The sequence below is a fragment of the Alexandromys fortis genome, unplaced genomic scaffold (genome assembly GCF_014885135.2).
Source record: "Alexandromys fortis isolate MF-2015 unplaced genomic scaffold, M_Fortis_MF-2015_v1.1 scaffold_52, whole genome shotgun sequence".
Classification (NCBI taxonomy): Eukaryota; Metazoa; Chordata; class Mammalia; order Rodentia; family Cricetidae; genus Alexandromys; species Alexandromys fortis.
The window spans coordinates 7,700,883-7,712,918 of NW_026067929.1; the positions used below are offsets into that span (position 1 = coordinate 7,700,883).

The window sequence follows — 12,036 nt, forward strand, 5'->3', positions numbered from 1 at the left end:
AGGAGGGAGGAATGGCAGCCCCGTAGGTGTCAGGTCACCATCTCACAGCCGTGTCCCTGTGTCCTTTCCCCCTGACCAATCTTACAGGGGCAGATTTGCTGTGGTTAAGAGATGCGACCAGAAGGGAACCAAACGAGCAGTGGCCGCCAAGTTCGTGAACAAGAAGTTGATGAAGCGTGACCAGGTCACCCATGAGCTTAGCATCCTGCAGAATCTCCAGCACCCCCTCCTCGTGGGTCTTCTTGACACCTTCGAGACCCCCACCAGTTATATCCTGGTTTTGGAAATGTGCGTACCCCCCTCCTCACCCTTACCTCAGCTCACGACACTTTTGCTGATCCTGTTTGTTCTCTGAGAAAACAGACTCTGTGGTTTTAGGACTCATGGCAATCTACAAAGATTTGTTATCAGAGGCTGCCATGTTAGAGCCTCTACTCATGGCCAAATCATTTGAGTGCTGGGAATTGGACCTGGGTCCACTGCAGGAATAATCAGTGCTCTTGACTGCTGAGCTATCTCTCCAGACACCTCCTCCTTGGTGGCCTAGCCACTGGAGAGCTGTCATGAGCTAAAATGATGCACTGTGTGTGGAAAAACAAGCCCAGTGCTGGCCTGGAAGCCCCCATGCCCGGGAGGCTCTCTCGTAATCTTGACGGCCAGTAGCTCCTGCCTGCCTTCCACAGGGATTCTGAACAGGAAAAATCACACAGGTCTTCGTCAGAATCCCCACAGCCTTCGTCTGAAGCTGCAGCTCTTTCAGCTCTAGCTTTGCTTGGGTTGGGTGAGGATGTTGAAGGGAGTGTGTTTCTTTTTTAGTACAAAGCTGTACCCAGGGCCTTACATGTGCCTGGCAAGGAGTGGATCACTCACCTATACCCCCAGCTCTCTGGCTCTTAGTTCTTTTACTGGAAAGTTACATGGTATATTACTTGGCTACTTTTCTATTGCCATGACAAAATACCGTGACCAAGGGAATTTATACAAAAAAAAAAAAAGCAAAAAGCATTTAATTTGGGGGTTCACCATTCCACAGGGTTAGAGTCCATGACCATCATGACTAGAAGCATGGCAGCAGGCGGGCATATTGCTAAAGCAGTAGCTGAGAGCTAACATGAAATTCACAAGCACAAGGAAGAGAAAGCAAGCTAACTGGGAATGGTGTGGGCTTTTGAAACCTCAAAGCCCATTCTCAGTGACACACCTCCAACAGAGCCACATCTCCTAAATCTTCCCAAAAGGTTCCACCTACTGGAGACCAAGCATTCAAAGGTATGAGCGTCTGGAAGGCATTGTCATTTAACTAGCACAGTGCAGCCTCGTCAGACGTTAACAGAGTTGATTACCCTAAGAATGCCATGATTCCCCACTAATGACCACTCCTTGACAGACAGGTGGTTGGTCTCCTCTAGACTTACATTTTGAAAGCAGCCAGCATTCAGAGCAGCCTCCATCCAATAGTGGCTGTTCACGAGCCAAGGACACTCGGGAAGGTTTTCTGCCTTCTCTGCCTCTGTCTCCTCCTCTAAAGTCGGGCAGTGGAGCCCGCTTCTCGGGTATTGAAGGTTCAGTGAGTAGATGCTGCCAAACTTTTGATGGAGAACTTTGTATCATTAAACATAGTTCATATTAGGGTAACTTTGACTAAGCATGCATATAGGATGTAGCGTTTTATCATCCCATCTTCTCGTGTAAGAGAGCCTGTGCCCAGGGAGGTGAGTGACCCCATCCTTCTTGTAGCAGCAGTTTACATCCAAATGTCTACTGTGCATAGGTACTGCCCAGCATTGCCATAGCAACACCAGCAAGGCTGCATCCCTGACTGGATCTTTTCCCCCGCTCCCTGTACCGTGCCATCCAGTGGAGGTTTAGTCCTGAGAGTGTGGGTTCATTTCTCTCAAATGGTCTGAGTTGAAAGGTGACAAGTGTCCTCCTTCCCCTGCAGGGCTGACCAGGGTCGCCTCCTGGACTGCGTGGTACGATGGGGAAGCCTCACCGAAGGGAAGGTCAGAGGGCACCTGGGGGAAGTTCTGGAAGCCGTCCGATACCTTCACAACTGCAGGATAGCGCACCTGGACCTAAAGGTTGGCAGGACGGAGGCTGGGCAAGGGGAGGTCCACCTGGCCAGATAGGCCATGCGAGATGCAAGAGCCCCTCTTCCTGCCTGAGTCTGAGGCAAATGGGAAGAGGCTGGCAGCGGAGCAGATTCCTTGTCTTTGCCAGAGTTGCCTTCAGTCTGGGAGGGCCTAGTCGGGAGCATGTTAGGTCAGGAGACATTTAAGAAGTTCCCGTCAGTGCTGCCAAGTTGGCACAGAATCTACCCAGTTGAGAGTGCCTGGGGGAGAAGACAGTACCCTGCAGCTGAGAGCTGCTCCCAGCTGAGCAGAGCGGCCTAGAGAGCTTCCTCAGATGGCACTCGCTTGACTCCCACCTTGCCATAGGATCCTGAACAGTGGTCAGACTGAGCATGAGCTAGGGATGTCTGCCAATGACGGTGTCTCCTCCTCTGTTACAGCCTGAGAATATTTTGGTGGATGAGAGTCTGGCCAAGCCAACCATTAAACTGACTGACTTTGGAGATGCTGTCCAGCTCAACACCACCTACTATATCCACCAGTTGCTGGGGAACCCCGAGTTTGCAGCCCCAGAAATCATTCTTGGGAACCCTGTCTCCCTGACTTCGGACACATGGAGTGTTGGAGTGCTCACCTATGTGCTGCTCAGCGGCGTATCCCCCTTCCTGGATGACAGCGTGGAAGAGACCTGCCTGAACATTTGCCGGCTGGACTTCAGCTTCCCGGAGGACTACTTTAAAGGAGTTAGCCAGAAGGCCAAGGAGTTCGTGTGCTTCCTCCTGCAGGAGGACCCGGCCAAGCGTCCCTCGGCTGCACTGGCCCTGCAGGAGCAGTGGCTACAGGCAGGAAATGGCAGCGGCAAAGGCACGGGCGTCCTCGACACGTCCAGACTGACCTCCTTCATTGAGCGGCGCAAACACCAGAATGATGTTCGACCTATTCGTAGCATTAAAAACTTCTTACAGAGCAGGCTTCTGCCTAGAGTTTGACCTATCTTGAAGTTCTTTCTCATTCTCTTTCACCTGCCAATCAGCTGTTAATTTGAATTTTGAAGAGGAAACCAAACCAAACTAAATGACCGGCTGCCTGCTGTTCATCGTGTGAGATTGCATTCCAAGTGAGCTGTGCCCAGCGGCACTTGGGCTCAGAGCTGCAAGCTGCGCTGGGGTGGAGGACCTTCAGTTACCCTCTGCAAAGGCAGAGATCGCATCGCTGTATCACAGTATTTTATTCAGGTTTCTGAAAAAAAAAAAAAAAAAAAAGATACTTTTTTAAATGAACATGGATAGAATTTTGCAAATTTAACATTTTCAAGATTGATTCAAGGAAATCCATGCCTATGTTCAAACCACTGGTGTTACACAAAACAAAGATACTGTGTATTTCTGGGAAAGACTCGCCAGGTGGCAGCCACTCCCATGGCCCCAGCCAGCTCTTGGCATCCACCTGGCACTGAGCTTTGCCAGGCGCCTCATCTGCGTGCGTCTTGCCAAGCACCAGACTTGGCTTCTGAAACGTACGTTCAACCTCAGTCTTTTGCATAAAACAGAATGGATGGTTTTGCTCTGATGAAACGTAGGCCTTACTTGTACATAAGATTCTCCCTGCCTTCCGTCTGGCATTTCCCCCACCCCGCCCCTCCCACCCACCGCCTGGGCCTTCCTAAGGGGGATCTGAGGGGGTCTGCCCATCCAGTGAAGACTTTGGGCTGAGTCCAGTCCCACTGCCCCCCTCCCCAACCCCATCCCAAGCCGTCAATCAGATTGTTGACCGGTATACAGTCAGATGAAAATACTGTAAATGCACTCATTGGGGTGTTTTTGTTTTTATTTCATATCATGTGCAATGTTGTGGCTTTAACATTTTCTGCAACTATTTATGAAGACTTCTGTTGTACCTGTAATAAATATATAGAAAAAGCACATACTTCGCAAGTGAGCTTTATGGTTGTGTGTGTTGGGGGTGGGTCGTAGCCCTGTGCCATCAGTTCAAGGACACTTAACTCTTGGTGAAATTTGTCAGTTTTGAGGACTGTAAAAAGTGATTTCATACTCTGAATATAAAACTGGATAATAGGGTAATGTTTTAAATTTTATTATGCTATTATTCAGAATGCCAAAGTATTATTTTTTTTCCCAAAATCAGTCTGAACATTTACTACTTTTTAGACTTTTTGACATTCAACTTTCTGTATAGTAATTGGCTGGATTTTCAGCTTTTGGTGAGAAAGCCAGTGAAGCACTGGCCGCCCCGAGGCTGGTACCCGCGCCCGAATCACTGTGGCAGAGCTGGCGCTGGCCTGGGAAGTCCTTCAACACAAGAAGTTGGGTTTCTGGCACGCTTGAATTTTCTCTGGATATCTTTTTAATCTTCATTGTGTGAAATACACTAAAAAAGAGACCAGCTTGCTTCCCAAGCCAGCCAGACATCTGGGTCTTGAGCCATAAACTGGCATAATTAAGCTTTGCAGTTTCCAATGTATTTTATTTATTCCTTTGTTGGGGTTTTTGTTTATTTCTTGTAAAATTGTACAGAAACTTTTTAAGAGAAATTGGATTCAGAAACTGGATGTGTAACCTCATAGCTTTTATTTGTGTACTGTTTCTTTCATTATTTCAGTTAAGATTTTTACATTATTTTTTGCATGTATATTTCTTTGTACAGAGACCTTACATGTTTACACATTATGATGTGATGTAAATATTTTATTTTGCCATCAGTTATTTTAAAAAATTAAACATATTTGCCTGATTTTGGTGTTAGGCTTTTTATTGAAATTAATCACTACTGCTAAATCAGAGAGGTCCCTGAGAGAGATGTGGGGAGGGTGCCCTTGGGGGGCAGATTATTGTGGACTGAGGATGAGCATGTCGGGGCTTGCGGTGCAGTGAGACACAGACCCGCTGCCTGTGTGTCACCAGTATATACTGGCTGTCATTTGAAACAGAGCCCTAGCTCATGCCAATGCACCCTCGTTTTCCTAGTACCCTGATTTCCTGACGAAGGGAGTTGTTTCATTCTTGCCTAGTCTCCTTGCTGGCGGCAGGTCCCCTTTTCTGTCGCCGATATGACCTCTTTTGGTTCTTTTTGTGCTTTCTTATGAGATGGCAACTTGTGCTCATGTGATGCCTGAGAGACACAAGGGTGAAAGACCCTTGAGAAGACTGGTTTGCCTTGCTGTCAAGATAGTTTTCCCTTCTCTGGGATATCTAGAGGCTTGCCAGTCTTCACCTTACAGATTATAAATCTTTTAAACCTACAGGTACTCCTTTATCTGCGGTGCGGTGGGCAGAATCACAGGATTTTGGCAGAATCCATTATGATACCATCTTGTAGCAAGTGTTCATTTAAAAGGCATGAGGTCATCTTCAAACACTGGAAGGAAAGATGCAGCTTGGGTGAGCATATATTTGAAACCTCATAGCGGAGATGGAAATAATTTTTGAAGCCAGTAAAATTCTTCCCACATTTATCTATATAAATAGACCTATGGCTTATAGTATATAAATACTAAGTTTATATTATATGTAATGTACACTAAGCTATTTAGCAGTTATGTATTTACATATGAAATCTTTACACAAAATACTATTCCCCCAGAAAACAATCCCTCCCTGCCAGCAGATCTGAGTTCCCTCTCCTGTAGATAAATTCGCCCTAAAATTTCATAGTTTTCAAAAATAAAGTTTTTTAATTTTTTTGGGGGGGGGGGTTTTAGGTCATTCTGACTTACATGCAGTGATGTCATGCACCCTTACTTCGGTGGTAATGTCTTGAATGCTAACACTTTTGCCTCATTTTGCCTCATGATATGGTCCCCTCCTGTTACCCTTTGATGGCCACGTCTGTCCTTCTGGCAAGCCACATCAGCTCATGGGGTTCTCATTAACCTTAATAAGGTGATTAATAAAAAAATTTTCGGCTGGAGAGATGGCTCAGTGGTTAAGAGCACTGACTGCTCTTCCAGGGGTCCTGAGTTCAATTCCCAGCAACCACATGGTGGCTCAGCCATCTATAATGAGACCTGGCGCCCCCTTCTTGCATGCGGGCATACATGGAAGAAATGCTGTACACATAATAAATAAATATTTAAAAAAAATCTTTTTATTATTTTTATTCTATTTTCTGCATATGGATGTTTTCTTTGCATATAGTCTATGCACTGTGTGCATGCAGTGCCTCTGAAAGCCAGAAGAGGGTGCTGAGTCCTCAGAGTTACAGATGGTTGTGAGCCACCTTGTGGATGCTGGGAATTGAACCCAGGTCCCCTGGATAAGCACCAGTGCTCTTATCCACTGAGCAATTGATGCAGCCCCTTTATCTTTTTAAATTGAGGTTATTTAGATCATTTATATTTAATGTAATTATTGACAGGCTAGCACTTAGATTTACCACTTTAGTTTTTGGTCTTTCTGATCTCCGTTTTTCTTTTTTGCCCACCTCCTGGGGATTCTAGCCCACAGCCTCACACTCTCTGTAAGCCTCCCACAAACCAATTCAGATGTCCCAAGAGCCATGTGTTCAGGACGGCCCAGCTCTTCAGTACCACCTGATTTCCTGAAACAACTCCCTTCATCAGGAAATCAGGGTACTAGGAAAATGAGTTTCTTTCCTCATTTCTTTGAAGAAACCACCTGAGGAAAAGCAGCCTAAGGGAGAAAGGTTTGTATTGTGGGTTAAGATTGCCGTATGGAGGCATGGTGCCAGGAGCATGAGCCGGCTCATCACGTTGAACAGAGATGAAGGCTAGTGCTCAGCTCACTTTCTCCTTTTGTTTTCTTAAGCGCAGGTCCCCAGCCTGTGGGATGGTATGTTGTGTGAAGTTTTGTTTGTGCTCTGACAAATAAAAGTTTGCCTGGAGATGCGAGCGGAGCTAGCCACTAGTGAGCCATAGAAGCCAGGCAGTGGTGGCTCATGCCTTTAATCCCAGCACTGAGGAAGTGGAGGAGACAAACTGATAAACGGGGCGGAGACTCCTGGCTATTGATTTTCCAGGTTTCTACCCTGATATCTGCCACCTGGTTTTTATTGATCAGACTAATTGGAGTCACGTTTCAGTGGTGCCGCTAGGGGTGGGTCTAGCCCTCCCAGTTAAACCTCTGGAAACACAAGCACAATCAGAAGTGTGTCCCCTGGGTGATTCCAAATCCAGTCCAGTTGACAATGAAAATTATCATCAGCCCTTCTTCCCTGCAGCGAGACCTCTCAAAGTGGTGGTTGCTTTGAATAATCTTTTTCATGTTCCATTTCAACGGCCAAACATGGTTTAAAATCTAAAGAAGAAAAAGAAAATGTAATTATAGATGTTTTTATTCTTTCCCTTGTCCTTACTTAATGCCCAAGTTTCTTCCCATATCTTTTTTACTTAGAGAATGCATGTTGTCTGTCAGTTAGGGTCACTCTGATGACAATAGGTTTTCCTTCGTGGAGGAACACCTTTACCATTCCTCCATCCTTAGAACATTTTTGCTCAATGCAATTTTCTAGGTTGACAATTCTTTTCCTTTCACTCTTGAGAAATACCATGCCACTTCCTCTAGGTCCCCACAGTGTCTGGTGAGAACTCTGAAGTCAGTTGGTTTTTTTGTTTATTGTGTTTTTGTTGTTGTTTTTGTTGTTCTGTTTTTTTGTTTCCTACAATATTGTTAAGCACATCCAAATTGAGTTTGTTATACTTATAAGTTCTAAAATTGTGTTTGGTTTTCCTTACGATCCGTTTGCTTGCTGAGGCTTCCTATTCATTTTCCTCAGACACACTCAGGATGTTTTTTGTGGAAGGATTTTTATTATGGCTGCCTTCTTGTCAGAAAACCTAACATGCCTGTAATTTGTGTTGGTGTTAATTATTTGACTTTTTAATTCCAGTTGAGATTCTCCTGTTGTAATTTTAAAGGGAGGTCTTTGGGGGAATGGACTGTAAGATTCTTACATACACCTTCTGATTTAAATGGCTTTCTCACCATGGAGACACCGCTTCTCCATGGAAAGGCAAAGGTACAGTCAGCAGTTGCAGAAGACCCCTGGGGTTTCTACACGAGGCTCTTCAATTCTTTGCTTTTAGTGCTGAGTTTTGTAGTTGACAGAGTGATGTGCATGCACATTGGGGTACTTCTGTGATTGGCTCATCAAGGATGGTCCAAGTGCCACCCCAGGAAGACCTTCCTGGACCATGTCCAGGCATATATCGTATTTGTGATTGCAGGAACTTCAGGGAAGGAGTCAGCAGCTCCTGAGCGTGGTAACTGGTAGAAACAATTCTTTGAAACCAGTTTGCTTTGGGTTGGAAATTCCTGGCAGGTTTCTTGCTGTGTTCCACTGCTGCCCTTCTTATGGGTACCAGGGAAGGTTATCTGGGGAGCTAGTAATTTCACTCTAGCCTAGCAACGTCAGACTCTCCATCCTCTCCGATTATAGTGCAGCACTGCGGAGACCTGGTGCGGTTATCACTTGAACCATCTCTTGGAGTCCACGAGCAACCTTCCCCCTCCTCCAGGAGCCATTTGGATGTTACTGCTACTCTCTTCATGTTTCCCATCTGGAAGTAAGCAAAAACTGATTAGCCTGCGTGCTTGAACCTTGTAACACTGTGAGGGCACTGCAGTCAGCCATAGCTCTTGCCTGCCCAGGAATGAGCTGCTCTGTCCCAGTCATTAGTGTGCTCAGGTCCCCTGGGATGACTAAAAGAAAGAGTGGAGCCAGGCGTCCCTTAAGGGCCAGACCTTTGGCTCTGGAATGCCTGGGAGGCCCTAATAGCCTGCAGGTGAGATAAGAAAAGGATTACGCTGTGAGGGTGCGTTATCGTGGATATAACTGGCCCCATAATCTCAGAGGGAGCGGGCACTATTAGGATTGTGGTTTGTCAGAGTGCAGGAGCTGGGTCACTGTGAGGGCGGGCTTTGGGGTCTCCTATGCTCAGGATACTGCCCAGTCTGTCAGTTGACTTCCTGTTGCCTGCAAGATGTAGGATACTCAACCACTCCAGCACCATGTCTACCTGTATGCCGCCATGTCCCGATCATGCTGATAATGTTTTGAGCCTCTGAAACAGTAAACTAGCCACCTCAATTAAATGTTTCCTTTATCAGAATTGCCGTGGCCATGGTGTCTCTTCACAACGGTAAAAGCCCTCTCTAAGAGATGTTGGCAGCTGCCTTTGCTTCTGTAAAACCTGCCTGCATGTGGCTATAGGAAAGGAATGGTCTTATTACCACATAGCAGGAAAGTAAGAAACAGCTGAGGGGGTAAAACCGTTTTCCTGCCCCGCTGTGGAGTCCATGGATAGCTATGATACACACTTTTCTGATGTCCACCTCGAAAACCTCAGTTCCCGTCCGCACGGCATGTTGTATTGGCTCTAACGCTGCTGTCCTTCTGCTAGCAGTAAGAATAAATTCATTTAATGTAAAAAAAAATTTTATGCGAAAAGGTGTATATTTGGAATTAGCCAGCTGGATTCAGTTTAGATGATCCCATTTTGTTGGCAATTTGAATTGAGTCTAAGTCTCTGATTTCCTCCCGGTGGATTCAGATACCACGACAACACTAAGAGCTAGCACCACCAAAATGAGCTGCTAATGTCAACAAGAGCTACGTCTCACCTAATCCCCCCCCGCATCGAGCTGAGAATTCAGGCTGCTAACACTGGCCCCTAGTTACACTGGTATCCTCAAACACAGCCTTGGCATGGGCTCCTAACCCGTGGCAGCAGGGCGGGGGAAGCTGTGGCTCGGCATTTCTCTTCACTGGTTGCTATAGGACCCGCTTTCTGCTGTGCTGTGTGGCTAGAGATGGGCAGCCACTCGGTTGCAGCCTGAAGGTTCACTTGTTGCCTTGCTAAGTTGCGCCTTCCTCTTGCTATGATGAGGCACAGGTGTTTGTCCTGTCTTTTTGTCTCCACCTGTTGGCACTTCCAGGTTGCTGGCTACTTCAGTTCCAAGCATGAGCGTTGGAGGCAAAAAGAAATCTCCAAGACCCAGGTCACTGGGGACTCTGCTCTCTTTCCACCTGACGGAAATCCTGTGCTCTCTACCGTACGCTGTCCAGGCTGGTTTGTGTAATTAGCAGGAGAGGGAGAGAGAAAGAGGACTTATGTCCTTCCAGAAGCTGGGATCAGCCCCTCTCTCTCTCTCTCTCTCTCTCTCTCTCTCTCTCTCTCTCTCTCTCTCTCTCTCTCTCTTTTTCTTTTTCAAGACATGGTTTCTCTGTGTAGCCCTGGATGTCCTGGAACTCACTTTGTAGACCAGGCTGACCTCGAACTCACAAAGATCTGCCTGCTTCTCCCTTCTGAGTGTTGGGATTAAAGGCGTGCGCCACCACCTTCTGGCCAGCCCTTCTCTTGAAGCTTGGTAGCTTTAGTGTTCTGTGACATTAGCCTCCTAAGATAGGTACAGAAACCATGCTTGGTTTTCTTTTCCAAAGCAGGACCCACACTGGTGAATGGCAGTACAGCCCTTTGCACATCTGCTCTCTGGTACCTTCCCAGGGACTTATGTCTTATAGAAGTCTTACTTAATCGTTAGTACCTGGCACCTACTACTGTCTCGCAATACCCAAAGTATGTACTCCAAAGCTTATTAATGAGAGACAGGAAGTGAGAACGGGCCAGACCACCCAGCACCAAGGCTGGCTGGGCCGTGCTTAGGGAGCCTCTGTGCTTCTCCTCTTAAGAACCTGGAGGGAGAAGAAGAGAGAATGGACTTTAACTTACTGCTAGAACAAAATTGCAGCAGATGGTTTCACAGAGGTGTGAGACAGTTGAACTGAAGAGCTGAGAAGGGCCTTCAGGGGAATCAGTCTCCAGAGACTGACGTCAGGCTGGAGCCAGGTATCGAGTTCTGGCAGTGCAGGGTTCGGTGCAGACGGCAGGACTCTCTGGACAGTGGACCCGACAGGGTTTGCATCCTTGGCTCTCTTTCTCATACCAGCTGTTTCTCGTTGACATTCCAGAAATGTTACAGCAGTTATCTGGGGCTGGAGATGGCTCGGCAGTTAAGAGCACTGCCTGCTCTTCCAAAGGTCCTGAGTTCAGTTCCCAGCATCCCCATGGTGGCTCACAACCGTCATATATGGGCTGCCCTTGCATTTCCAGGGCAGAAAAAGAAAAAGTTTACAGCAGTTATCTCCTGCTCTGCGGCTCCTCTGCCGGCAGCCCCACTTAGGGCATCTGCCCAGGAGTGTCTTCCAGCCCACCCGGTAGTGAAGGGTAAAAATTTGTAACTTGAAGGCTCTTGGGAACGTTCAAGTATGGACTGTAGCAAATTGCTGTCAGCAACAACAAGCAGAGAAAACAGACTCCCTGCTCTTCAAGGGTAAGAACCTGGGGGGGGGGGCATCATAGGCCTTGAACCCCTGCCTTCGGGGTGAGTTCAAGGCCAGCCTGAGCTACAAGAGCTAGTTCCAGGACAGGCTCCAAAGCTACAGAGAAACGCTGTCTCAACAAACAAACAAAAAACCCACAACAACAAGAAAACAAAAACGGACCCCACCACCAGTTCTTTATGACTCCATTTACTCCTGTTAATGAGCTCAGACAGAAAGGACTGTGAGGGTGTGAGCTATCAGGCAGGGTGGGAGACTCACCTGGATGGTCTCTGGGGCATTGTCTAGGTTGCACTGGGAGGCCAGGACGATGGTCTATTTTCCATATTGATTTTTAATTGCTTGCACCAAGAGAGAAAAGATGCAAAGTGTCTAGGTTTTTTTTTCTAAACATGAAAATCACCTCATAGTGCCAGCCCCTCCTAAACAACGGACTGTCCTCAGAGCTCACCAAAGGTAAAAGGAAGTCACGGGGCCTTGATTTCCTGTTTCAGTTTTACCGCTGAAGAGGCTGTGTGTGTACCACACAGAAGAGCAACAGAGGAACAGACCCCGCCTTCACTTGCCTACACTCTGGTCTGGCCTGTGTTCTTTGAGGCTTCTTCTGTGGGAGACAGGAAGTCACAGCCAGTCTCTGTGAGAATAG

At 47.0% G+C, this 12,036-nt stretch overlaps 1 protein-coding gene across 4 annotated transcripts in view; it reads left to right on the forward strand.

Moving 5' to 3' along the window:
• Trio (trio Rho guanine nucleotide exchange factor) overlaps positions 1-4,823 on the forward strand; it is a 282,243-nt gene extending 277,420 nt beyond the window's left edge. For all 4 annotated transcript variants that reach the window (XM_050144821.1, XM_050144819.1, XM_050144822.1 and 1 more), the window contains exons 55-57: positions 88-288; positions 1,943-2,081; positions 2,513-4,823. In XM_050144821.1, coding sequence (XP_050000778.1) covers positions 88-288; positions 1,943-2,081; positions 2,513-3,061 — 889 coding nt within the window. In that variant the 3' untranslated portion in view covers positions 3,062-4,823. The remainder of the gene's footprint in view (positions 1-87; positions 289-1,942; positions 2,082-2,512) is intronic.
• The last annotated feature ends 7,213 nt before the right edge of the window (positions 4,824-12,036 follow it).